This window comes from Erpetoichthys calabaricus, chromosome 3 (assembly GCF_900747795.2).
Source record: "Erpetoichthys calabaricus chromosome 3, fErpCal1.3, whole genome shotgun sequence".
In the NCBI taxonomy this organism is placed as follows: Eukaryota; Metazoa; Chordata; class Cladistia; order Polypteriformes; family Polypteridae; genus Erpetoichthys; species Erpetoichthys calabaricus.
Window position 1 is genome coordinate 204,922,687 of NC_041396.2, and position 12,959 is coordinate 204,935,645.

The 12,959-nt window shown below is 35.6% G+C and overlaps 1 protein-coding gene across 7 annotated transcripts in view; it reads right to left on the minus strand.

Moving 5' to 3' along the window:
• Positions 1 to 12,959, minus strand: part of LOC114648588 (nesprin-1-like) — a 360,492-nt gene that overhangs the window by 64,794 nt on the left and 282,739 nt on the right. For all 7 annotated transcript variants that reach the window (XM_051924543.1, XM_051924540.1, XM_051924539.1 and 4 more), the window contains 9 exons: positions 8,619 to 8,795; positions 8,357 to 8,512; positions 7,791 to 7,946; positions 6,034 to 6,204; positions 5,593 to 5,726; positions 4,488 to 4,692; positions 2,948 to 3,130; positions 1,519 to 1,665; positions 1,208 to 1,362 (listed from right to left, as the gene is read on the minus strand). In XM_051924543.1, coding sequence (XP_051780503.1) covers positions 1,208 to 1,362; positions 1,519 to 1,665; positions 2,948 to 3,130; positions 4,488 to 4,692; positions 5,593 to 5,726; positions 6,034 to 6,204; positions 7,791 to 7,946; positions 8,357 to 8,512; positions 8,619 to 8,795 — 1,484 coding nt within the window. The remainder of the gene's footprint in view (positions 1 to 1,207; positions 1,363 to 1,518; positions 1,666 to 2,947; positions 3,131 to 4,487; positions 4,693 to 5,592; positions 5,727 to 6,033; positions 6,205 to 7,790; positions 7,947 to 8,356; positions 8,513 to 8,618; positions 8,796 to 12,959) is intronic.

Consider the following 12,959-nt stretch of genomic DNA (forward strand, 5'->3'; position numbering starts at 1 on the left):
AGACAAACGTCTTACATTATTTGATCAAGTTTTACTCCATTCATTTTTGTTCTTAAGTAAATACAATAGTTGATGCTGTATTGTGCCAAATACCAATGATGTCGGAATCTCTTGATGTCCGATACACAACATCTGTTTGAAGCTAAGAGAATTTTATTTTTATGCCAGGTTATTTTGTATAATGTTTGAAAACAGTACTTCAAATATTAAATACACTGTTCAAAAATAAAGACAAGTCACCGAACAGCAGACATTTTTATCTAAACATTTTTTTTTAACTTAAAAAAAAATTAAGAAACACAATTTTCTAATCACTGCCGGAAAAGCACATTATAGGTTTCACATGAAAAGGTTGCTTGTACCAGTGCAACTCTGAGTGTAGAAGTGGCAATGAAAGAAAAGCATGAATTTATTTATTTATTTATTCTCCATAACCACTTTGTCCAATTCAAGTTTGCAGGGGACAAGAACTTTATCAGGAACAAGAACCAACTCTGGAAGGGTGGCCAGTCCATCACAAGTCACAATCAGGTACTGATCCACGTTCATGGATATGTTTAAATTTAGAATTGGCAATTAACCCCTATCTCAAGTCAATTAGATGCACATTAAAAAACGGATTACACAGAGAAATGTGCTACATCTATACAGACAGTGGCTGGACCTGTGGTTCCAAGCCAGTGTCATGGTGCTGTGAGCAGCCGGGCCTAACTACTGTGCAAACTCAATAAAATAAACAAGGTATTTTTTCTTGGAAATTAGCTTTTTCTTTTCATGTTTAACTGTTTTGTTAAAGGTGTCCGAACTGTGTATCCATACACGTGGCCTAGGTTATGGAAACACATACAGCATTTGCATTTTTTTAATTGGGCTTTAAAGGAAAGATAAACTACGTTAAATTGCCTTCTTCATTATCCAAACCCTATTGAATCAGTGGAGAGAATAAGAGCAGTGTTCTGCAATGGACAAACAACCTATTAGGCAATGACAATGCAGTTTGTTGACATGATGCAAGAGAGTAAACCAAACAGTTGAAAGAAGTCAATAAAGATTTGGTGTGTCAAAGAGATCTTGTCAACAAGTACTAGTTTCTTCATGTCTAATAAGAGCATCTGCATCCATATTGTATGTGTTACTTTAGGTAAAAATGATGAATTTTTAAACAGTGAAAAAGTCAGAAAGGCAATTCAATCTGAATTTTTCTTACCTAAATCGTTCAGTGGTTTGTGCGGAGGTCACTGACCAGCTCCTGTTTAAGGTCTGCATTCTTTTAATCTCCTTGTCGTTCAGTGGCAACCTGTAGCCGAGCTCATTCAAGCGTTCCAAATCTGGTGCCATGCTGCTAAACTTCAGCATTTGCCTCTGAAATTAATTAATTTAAAACTGAATGATCGAAGATGCTGATTATTAATCTTCAGATGCACCATAAATGAGTGAACAAATGAGTGAACAATGGGCTATAATCAGCTACTTTAGACTGAAAATGCAGTGCCTGCCCATGATAAAATAGACCCTCACCTTGAGTTCCTCCATTCTGTCCTCTATAATCGACAGATCAGATGAACAGTTGGGATCCTGGTTTTTCAGAATATCTTGAGCCTCTGTTATCCAGTTCTCAAGTTCTTGCAGCTGCTTGTTAAATGTCTCATAGTCCTGAACACCAGCCTTTTAGCAAAAACACATTTTAGGTGAATAATGATTTTCAAACAAACATCTATGTGTAAACATCATCCCAGAATGATTTCATCAGATTCTGGTTTTCTTTTTATGGAGGCATGGACTTCACTGGAAGATACTGGAGGTATCAATCCACCACAACTAGTTAAGATATATGAACAGCTACACAGCATCTTCACCTTAGTAAATAATTATTTTTTACTGCCATACTGCCTTCAAGACTGGCAGTCAATATTATGTTTTTTTTTACCCCAAATTCCCTTAACTGTTAAAAAAAAACCTTTATTATACAACTTACAGCAATTCCATTTTAGTCATGGTCAAAATACTACCTACACACTTGCCCCTGCGTGTCTTCCATTACTGGACACATTTCCTGTACTAATCTTTTGTTTCCCTGTCTAGAGCCTCCTATGATTTTTTTTTTCCTGGATTTGTTCCACAGTAGCAAATTGTCTTCCCTTAGTGTCTCAATTATAATTTTGGGAAGAAAGACATCACAGGAAGCAAGATCTGGATCAAGGAAGTACAAAGCAACAGCCACATTGTTTTTGATCAAAAACTCTTTGACTGACAATGTGGTGCACGCAGGTCCACTGTCATTGTGCAGTGGTGTATGCAGGTGCATTGTCAAAGTGCAAAAGTGTTTCTGAGGGCAACACTATTATAGATATTTTTTTCCTAATACTTTCCTGCAGGTGCCTCAGTAGTTCAATGCAATGTTGCTTATTAACAGTTTGTTCCCGGAGAACAAACTCTTTATTAACAAGTCTGTCAATGTTGAAAAATGTGATCATCATTATCTTGATGTTTAAATATGGCATGACATGCTTTTTTTGGCTTGGAGAAAAGAACTGCTGAAGTCGTGCGCATGATTATAGAATAAATGAAATCAGCACTCAATGAAATCAGCTTGATGCCACTCTACAGACTGATTAACAAGACTGTAGGGATATGATACCTAGCAGCACAGTCAATAACTGCACCCTACTCCTGTGCTATTGACCGTATTTTTGAGTCATTGATCAGCACTGCTTTCAACTTCTATGCATCACAAACTTTAACAATAGTTTACACAAATAGTCTGCTACATAATCAGCGAAAGGGTTGTGATGCCCACAGAAATCTTGACTACAAGCAAATGAAAAGTAGACTTCAGAGCAATCACAGCTTGATACAGAAGTTTAGTGGGCATCAAACGGAACATTCATCTGTTTACTGCAGGTAACAACAGAGGTGATGTAGAAGGCAATTTACAGGGTACACCTACCTGCAGAATTCCCTTCTGCCTGACCAGAGCATGCTCCAGTACTGTTAAGCGCTGTGTTAAGGAGAGTGGATCAGACTGAATGGCAGCAACAGCAGATGAGTCAACCTGCTGTTTCAGCTGTTCGCCAAGTTCATGGAGAACACCAAGGGATTCCTGCACTGCATTCTGGGATCTCAGGTAATCCTGTAGGCAAGCATGTGATAATACAGTGGAAGATGCATTAATTAAAATTGAGACAAGAATACCTACTTAACTTTCTCCTGGTGACTTCTAAATAAATTAAAATTACATAGATTAGAATATATTGTAATTATAAGCACTTAATCAGAAATTACAACAAAATTGTTAGTTATTGGAATGGTTTACATTCCACTGAGATTTTTAAATCAATTATTCACCAATAACCTCTTTGGAGCTCTGTTATAAAATGAACTGGTTATTTATTTGCACCCACCTTATTTTGACTGGGTATATTGATTGGCATGTTCTAAAAGCCTTAACTTTTAGTATAAAAATATGCTTGCTTTAACCTGGTTCAAAAATGGGTGGATGGATGGACATAGTTTTTTTTTCCCAGAACAAAGTCTACAGTTATTTTAAGAAGAACCACAAATCAAAGAAATCTGAACAATATGGCAACTAATTTAACAATTTATTTACTTGGTTTGGATTGTTTTGATTATGAGTTTTTTTATATGTATAGAGTTTTACTTTGCGGGTATTTTATAATTTTCTTTTCAATTTGAACTTATTATTTACTTAATATTTATTAATTATATTTCATGTACTACACCATTCTGTGTGTTTTGTCATGGCTACAGCTATATTGTTTATACCGGTAGTTGTTTGGCGATTCTAAATTGGCCCTAGTGTGTGCTTGGTGTGTGGGTGTGTTTGTGTGTGTCCTGCGGTGGGTTGGCACCCTGCCCGGGATTGGTTCCTGCCTTGTGCCCTGTGTTGGCTGGGATTGGCTCCAGCAGACCCCCGTGACCCTGTGTTCGGATTCAGCGGGTTGGAAAATGGATGGATGGATGGACTGTTGCCACCATGTGACTGCAAGTTCTCATGGCCTGATGTCATAATCATGTCCTGTTTGGGATCGTGGCATACTATGGGTAATGTCCATTGTCTGTTTGTGAGTAATCTTTTAGGGAGATAGGACATTTAAGTGTACTTCAACTTTTGATTTATGGTTAGTGTTTTGGCTAGGGTGACAGTCATTTCTGACCTTCTGGTTTGACCTTATGTTAAGAATTTTTGACTGTAAGCTCTGTCTCATCTCCTGAATGTCTCATCTCCTAATATGTGAATAATATTAACTCATTCTGTCTCCTCCTCTGTTGCAGTACATGGACACTGGGTTTTTCACCTTTAACTAATAAAGTCTAATACTTGCATGTGCTTAAAAAAAGGCTTGAAAATCTATACTTGAAAATCTATACTCGGAAGTACATTAAGACACTGTGCCAGGCTTTTTCTTCACAATAAATGAATAATGCAAAATATGAAACTATATTGTACATATTTATGTGTCACTAACATTACAATCCTGGATCCAACTGGAAATCTCTTCATCAGAAATGTCTTTGCCAGTGGCTTTTTTCAACAGCTCATTAGCAAGTTCTTCCTGCTGTAGGACTGATGAAGAGCTTTGGTTATAATATTCCTTGTATCTTTGCCACAGTTTAAGTAAGGCTTTGCTTGTATGAAGCTGCTCTGAAATGTCCACAAGCAGGCATGTCCACCTATGGAGACAGGATTGTGCAGACATCTGTCAGTATGCGTCACTGTACAGAAATTGCTGGTGCAAAATTAATCAAAAGAAGTTCCATCATTGAACCATAATAATATTTTATAGCCAATTAAAATCATTACAGAGTCTGTCCAACACTTAGGAGAACAATAATCATTAGAATAAGAAATACAATACACTACATGCACATATACACCAACCCATTCAAGTCAGCAAGTAGATAGATAGATAGATAGATAGATAGATAGATAGATAGATAGATAGATAGATAGATAGATAGATAGATAGATAGATAGATAGATAGATAGATAGATAGATACTCTATGGTATGAACACACATCACAATGACTAATAGCTGATTTGAAAAGCTTTCAGTTTTTTTTCATATGATACAAACATGTCTTGCTACTACTAAATCAATGCAATAAATAAATAATCTAAAAATAGCAAATGACTATACTCAGTATAGTAATTCTTAGGTCTGCAACATGAATCAAATGAGGAAGCCACATGGTAGCAGCACAGTAGGCTATCCAGAAGTTAATGTTGCTAGCTCTACTTGAATCTACAGCACAGTTTAATCTGACTATATATACTAAAGAAGATATTAAAGCAGCAATTAAAGAATCAAACTTGAGTGGCACAGTGGTTAAGTTATGCTGCTTCAGGGATCAAATATTCTGTGTTCAAATCTCGAGCTGTTGTTCTTGCATATTTAAAGTCTGCATATTCTACATGTGTCTCCTCAAAGATGTGCTGGATAGTTTAACTGGTGACTGAAAATTGATTCAGTGTGCTGCTCCTATGATGGTCTGGCACCCTGTCCAAAGATGTTTCCTGCCTTGTGCCCAGTACTGGTGGGAGAGTCTATAGCCCTGTCCGCAAAGCTCACCTCATTTCAACATCCTTGAGTGCATTGTTTAAGGAGTCGGCAACAGATATGTGACACTCTTTGAGCAGCTGATGAGTCACAGACCCAAACTTCCTTTTGATGTTTTCCTTTTTTTCAAGATCATCCAGTAGATTCTGTCAGATAAGACAAATAATTTTTTAATTATATGTCCGATGTTCTCGAGACACTAGAAAAGGCGGTTTATAATAAAATTAGCAAATCATATTTAAGTAGAAAAACAACTTAAGAATGATCATCTGCATTTCACATTATCTGTTTTATTTTATTAATTTTTATTTATTGTATGAAAATCTAGCATTATTGATTAATTTTAGTACAGCTTTCCTGTACATGGTAATATTATTAGCATAATTTTAAAATTTGCTGCAAAAACCTTTCTTTAAGCAGTGATACATTTCTTGGAAGAACACAGTAATGTACCTGTAAGTTGCCCACTTGAATCTGGACAGCTTCCAAAGAACCAGTCAGCAGGCGGAATCGAGACAAGGAGTACCTTCCTTCCATTAAGTAACCATTGATTTCTTCAAGTGTCTTTTTATAAATGTTCCATTGGTCCAAGACTGATTTTAAACTTATCTTTAGCTGCCCAATCTGAAATGCATTAATAAAAGATTATTAACTTTGATCTGTATTTCATATTTTATTAAAAAAATAGATAAACATTCCCCAAAACTGAACAAGACTAAATAGGAAAATTCTCTATGATTGATTTTTTTTGTCCATTATGAATGATTGTCCAAATGAGTCTAGCAGGACTACACATAAAGGATCATGGGAGAGTGTTATAGCATAGTCCAGAAGGGTCTTGTTTATGTCTGCTTCTTTTACAGTCCTGAAGTCCAAGACCCAGAAGAAGCTCTGTGACCCCAGCTGATTCTGCCTACCTTTCCGCCCATAGCTGCTTTCACCATTAACCCCTTTAAAGTTATCTCTGAAATGGATGCTGTTGCCTGTATTCATCACTTGGATGAATGAGATTCATTCAGCAGTACTTTGCAAAAGGCATCACTGTAGTGTCCTTGCACATGTTACTACTTTTCATTTGATAACCGCTCTAGTATTAAATGGACTATTATCCACTTTGGTATACAGACTTTTTCCAGTTCTCTTTAGGTTCATTCCACCACTTAAAGCCATATATAACTTAGCAAACCTGCTTTAATCCTGCTATATTTATTTTTTATTTACAAAAGCGGTTTTATTGTCTTTACTTTTGCATAGTATATTTTGTTGCATAGTATAGTTTTTTTTCTGGGAAGGCATAGTAGTGTGGTGGTATGCATCTTCACAGTCCATAGTCCTAAGTTCAAATACAGGCCCTGTTGCTGCCTGTACATAATTTGATCGTTCTCGAGTTTGTGGGTTTTATCTCAGAGTGCCTGAAACTTCCTACAACATCCCAAACACCTGCAAGTTAAAGTAAATGGGAAATTTATACTGGCCTAGAATGAGTGAATATGGACATTCAGGTATGTGACCTGTGATGAACTAGTGCTTCACCCAAGGCTGGTTCTGGCCTTGCACAATTTGTTGCAGACTTTGGCCTCCTTGACCCTGCACTGAATTGAGTGAGTTTTTGAATGGATGAATAGATGCCTAGATGAGTTAGATTGGAATGTGTAAACTTTCAGCTATTTTAATTTAGTTTAAGTTAGGAAATATAATAACACTGGCAAACTTACTAAAAACAACCATTTTTAAAATTTTCACTAACACAAAGGACACTGCACTGAACTTCTAAATTTTAATAATCATTTTCAATAAATATTAATAATATTCTTATCATTATAGCATCACTGCAGCCTTTATTTTGTGTAGGGACAAAAGCAGGGTGCTGGCCAATAAATTTTAAGGTCAAGCAACTCTGAATTATTCAGGAAAGCCCATTTTTCAAAGTCAAAACTTGAGATGACAAGCAGAGTATGATATTTTGGCTATGGGCTGAGAAGAATTCAGACTACCAGCTTCTTTCAGACAGCAAACAGGGTTAAGCAGGAAGTGTGATTGCTTTTTGTTTACTTAGCCAACCCTTTATCTGTTATCCCACAGTAACCCATATACAATACACTCATGGATGCTCAAGTTTACCAAAAGTCAGACATGTGGAAGTTCCAATGTACAAATAAAACCCCCATTGTTATTAGGAAATGAAGACATATAGATATAAGAAGAATTACCAAGTGGTCCAGGTTAGCCCAGCTATGATTGACACCTTGCAATGTTTCCATTACAACACTACAGGCACCTTCTTTCTTGTTTTGTATCAGTGTGTAGCCTCTCTCTTCCACTTTCTCCACATCTCGCTCCTTTACTCTAATCATCTCCTCAAGTTCCTAGCATATAAGATAAAACACAGAGTTCATATTCCTCTTGATGCACTCATGTTCATTATTTTCAACCCAGGATCTTAATAAACAAATGTGTGTTATCTGTTAATAGAAATGAATGCTTTTAATCACATTGTAAATAATAGATAGATAGATAGATAACTAATTTCTGCTGAATTAATTGCTGGATTTTAGAATTTAGTAAAGTATAAAAACGATCAATGAACAATATTTATTTAAATGTTACAACAAAGAGCTTTTATTTAAACTTATTTTGACAATAATGAATATGGCCTCACTCTATTAATTTTAATCATGTAATCCAATAAGCACTTTCACACTAAGTACAGTAAAGGTGATTGAAGTGTAGGTTCTCCTGACATATTTCTAACACTTCAAGATAAAAATAAACTCACCTGGCAGTCCTTCAATGTATTCTGAACTGATGCCAGGTCTTCGATCCTGTAATGCTTCTTAAGTCTGTCTTCTTGCACACCAAACCAAGTCTGTAAACTCTGAACATTGCTCTCATATTCTAGCCAGGAATCAAGCAGACTTTCCAACATTTGGATCTGAACAACACAAAAAACAAAGACAAAAAAAGTGATGATGCCTTACAAAGCCTACCATTGTACATTTTTTTCTGAATTAACTTCAATTCTTCTTTTAATGTATTACCTTTTCTGTAATTAGACCTTGTAATATCTGCCATTGCCTATTCATCGCTCCAAGCCGTTCTGCAAAATCAGTTTTGTCACTGCGCTTACTTTCCACATCTTGACCACTGATTTGAAGGACAGATTGATTAACAAAATCCACTGTAAGCTGTTTGCAGTTAATATCAATCTTGAAACCCTAAAAAATGCAAAAAACAAGAGTAATATCAGTTGGAAACATACAAGGTGAACTCATGACATTTAATTGATTATGTTACCAAATCAATAGTACCATATAGGATTTTTTTCATTAAGTAAGTTTAAACTGTTTGGATTTTTGAGAGGCCAACATTGGTGGGCTAAAAGATGCAGTACGAATATAGGCCAAGTGTTCAGAGTAAATCCTCGTTACTGGCTAATTATAGCGATAAAAACTGAGCTTTTTCTGATGTGCATAAAAAGGAAGACAAGTAGAGGGCTAAATCTAATAAAAATGTTTTGCTTTTTTTCTCTTGACTAAAATGACATCAATACACTGTTTTACAGTAATTGTGAAATCTCAACATATTAATCAATATTCAATAACACTCTTGGCTTGAAAAACTGATATATTCCATAAAACTTTAAAGGCTTTTGTTTTTACATTGGGCATTGGTACCCTTCATATGTGCAAGAGCAGACTATTTTTTTTTTTTTTACATTTCTTAAAACTGCATCACTTTATTCCACAATTTCATGTGGCAAAGTAAAATATTCCATGATTGTGAAAAATTAACTTTAACTTTAAAAAGACATCATTACTATGAATATGGAGAGAAAGCTAATAAGCTTTTAGCTCAACAAATCCACAAGCAAGAAGTTCGCAATGCAATCCCAGCAGTTACCAACACAAACGGAGACATAATCATTGACCATAAAAATATAATGCACACACTCACAGACTACTATAAATCCTTATATTCTACTGAGTTTAAAGAAGACAACACACAATCTAATGCATTTCTGGATGCATTACAGATACCACAAATAGATACTCTTAGTGCAGAGGAATTGGATAAACCTCTGGCGCTACCAGAATTACTAGATGCTATAAAGTCACTTCAGAGTGGGAAAGCAGCAGGCCCAATGGCTACCCTGTTGAATTTTATAAGAAGTTCTCCACTCAGCTAGCTCCCCTCCTATTAGCAACATTCACAGAAGCTAGAGACAATAAAATTCTAGCTCAAACTTTTCGTCAAGCATTAATCATCGTCTTTCCTAAACAAAATAAGGACGTATTACAATGTGCATCATACAGACCAATTTTATTTCTGAATAATGATGTTAAGATACTCTCCAAAGTCCCAGCTAGAAGGATGGAGAAAGTGCTGCCTTCAGTAATATCACAAGATCAAACTGGATTTATTAAAGGCCGACATTTAACGCCCAATCTTTGACGCCTGTTTAATGTAATATACTCACAAACATCCCAGAGATTTTATTATCCTTGTATGCAGAAAAAGCATTTGATATGATTGAATGGAACTGCCTTTTCACTACATTGGAGAAATTTGGGTTTGGCCTGAACATTTGTGCATGGATCAAACTACTGTATACCAATCCAGAAGCTTCAGTTTGTAGTTACAACATTAATTCAGACTACTTTAAACTAGAACGTGGTACCAGACAAGGATGCCCCTTGTCACCACTACTTTTTGCAATCGCCATTGAGCCACTGGCAGTTCACTTTCAAAATGCTTATGAGATAAAGGGGATTATCAGAGAAGGACGTGAACAGAAAATTTCTCTATATGCAGATTATATGGTACTGTATATATCAGACCCACAAAATACTGTGCCTACAGTCCTAACAGCACTAACAGAAGTTCAAAAGATTTCTGGCATCAGAATTAATTTGACTAAAAGTGTGATCTTTCCAGTGAATTCTTAAGCACACAATATTAGATTGGACACCTTCCCTTTTATCATCGCTGATCAGTTCAAATATCTAGGGGTAAACATCACAAGTAAACATAAAGCTCTTTATCAACAAAATTTCCCTGTCTGTATGGAAAAAATCAAGCAAGACTTGCATAGATGGTCAACCCTTCATCTCACTTTAGCTGGAAGAATTAACATTGTTAAGATGAATATCCTCCCTAAGCCTCTCTTTTTATTTCAAAATATTCCAATATACAGTACATCAATAAATCATTCTTTAAGAAATTGAAGAGCTCAGTTCCAAAATCAGCTAAGTACAAAAGATAAATTTTGGAGATAAATAGGAAAATCTGGGTCCGTAAGCAGATTTTGAAACTAAATCCCTAAAACTATAGCGCTACACTGTTGCAATTAGCAGGTTTTGAAGCTCAAACATATTTTCGGCGCATGACCAACTGCATGAAAAGTCACAATCACGTGTTCACTAAATTTTACCAAAAGGTGTAATTAGCAGATTTTGGAACTCACATCTTCAATTAGATTCAACCATAACTACATTTATTTGGAATTCAAAACATCCATGTATCCATAAAGCGACCCTACAAAGGCCAAAGGCAGAAGGTGGAATGGCTCTACCTAACTATCAATTTTACTACTCGGCAGCAAACATACAAAATATTAAAACCTGGACTTTGACACAAATAGATGAACATATGCAGGCTTTATCTGCAATAGAACTAGAATCCTGCAGTTCATCTCTATATTCCTTGCTTTGCACCCAAATAAATGCAAATTATCACCAATATACTAATAACCCAATAGTGCTTCACTCACTCAAAATATGGAACCAATGTAGGAAGCATTTTAAGATAGAGAATCTTATCTGTGGCACCTCTGCACAAAAACCACCTTTTTCAACCCTCGCAAACATAATTAGTATTTAATGTCTGGAAAACATTTGGGATTAAATCACTTAGAGATCTGTACATAGACAACATCTTTGCATCCTACGAACAATTACATTCTAAATTTAACTTTCCAGCAACACATTTCTTTCACTATCTTCAAATTAGAAATTTTGTTAAACACAACCTGCCCAATTTTCCTCATCTCCCACCTCCATCTATGCTGGAAAATATATTCATCAGTTTCAAGGACTTAGACAGCATCTCTGCAATATATAATTTTACAGTCCCTCCCTTTCAAAGATCCAAGAGGACAATAGGAAAAGGATCTCTCCCTCAACATATCAGGAAAGGAGTGGAAGGTAGCAATGCAGAGAATTCACTCAAGCTCCATATGTGCAAAGCATACAATTATTCAACTCAAAATTATGTATCAAGCACATCTGTCTCGCTTAAAATTGTCCAAAATGTTTTCAGGGCAAGATCCAACCTGCGAACGCTGCAATCAAGTTCCAGCTTCACTGGGTCACATGTTTTGGGCCTGCACCAAATTAACATAATTTTGGACCAAGATTTTCAAATGCCTTTCAGACAGCCTTGGTGTCACAATCCCTCCTAATCCACTAACAGCTGTGTTTGGTGTTCTTCCAGATGGGCTTAAAGTGGAGAAGGACAAACAAACTGTAATTGCCTTTACTACACTATTGGCACGTAGACTTACCTTGCTCAACTGGAAGAATCCTAACTCTTCCCTTTTAAGTCAGTGGGTAACTGATGTTATGTATTATTTGAAATTTGAAAAATTTAAATTCTCACTTAGAGGATCTGTGCAGAAATTTTTCCAAACCTGGTAGGATCTAATCAATAACATTTTATTCTAACTTTTAAAGCACTGAGGAAGCAGATTCTCTCTCTATTCTCTTTTTTTCTTTATCTTCTCCATTTATCTATATTCACTTATTAATTTATCTATTTGCTTATTTTCACTAGGTTTAAGTTTTATTCTGCTGCCCATGCTCTCTTTCTCAGGGGTGGGGGTTGATTTGTTTTCAATCCTATTCTTGTAAAATTGATCTGTTTGTATGGAATGTTGTGTGATTTCAATAAAATCAATAAAAAAAAAACCAAAAAACTTTAAAAATACAAATCTTATCCTATAGCATTTCTCCCCAAATCACTTGTCTAATCCAGTTTTTCTTTCTCAATTTATATAATGTACTTGTCTTATCTCCAACGCTGCATTAGTTCAGTGTTCTACCAAGATAACCTTTTAATTAACACCATCTTGCATGCCTCTAGTGTTCTCATAGTTTTTTTTAGGAAAGATATTTCCACACCATACACCTTTGTTCTATACATCTGTCTTAATCATTGTCTTTTTTAGTTGTTCTTTTTTTTTTGTTATATACCATAAGACTTCAACATCTTTGATTTCTTCAGGGCAATTTGTATTTTCCAAAACCAGGCTAAAAATATACTTATAAAAAATAGGTTTGTTCTCTCTTTTTTACAATTAAGGTGTTTTATCAAGATTACCT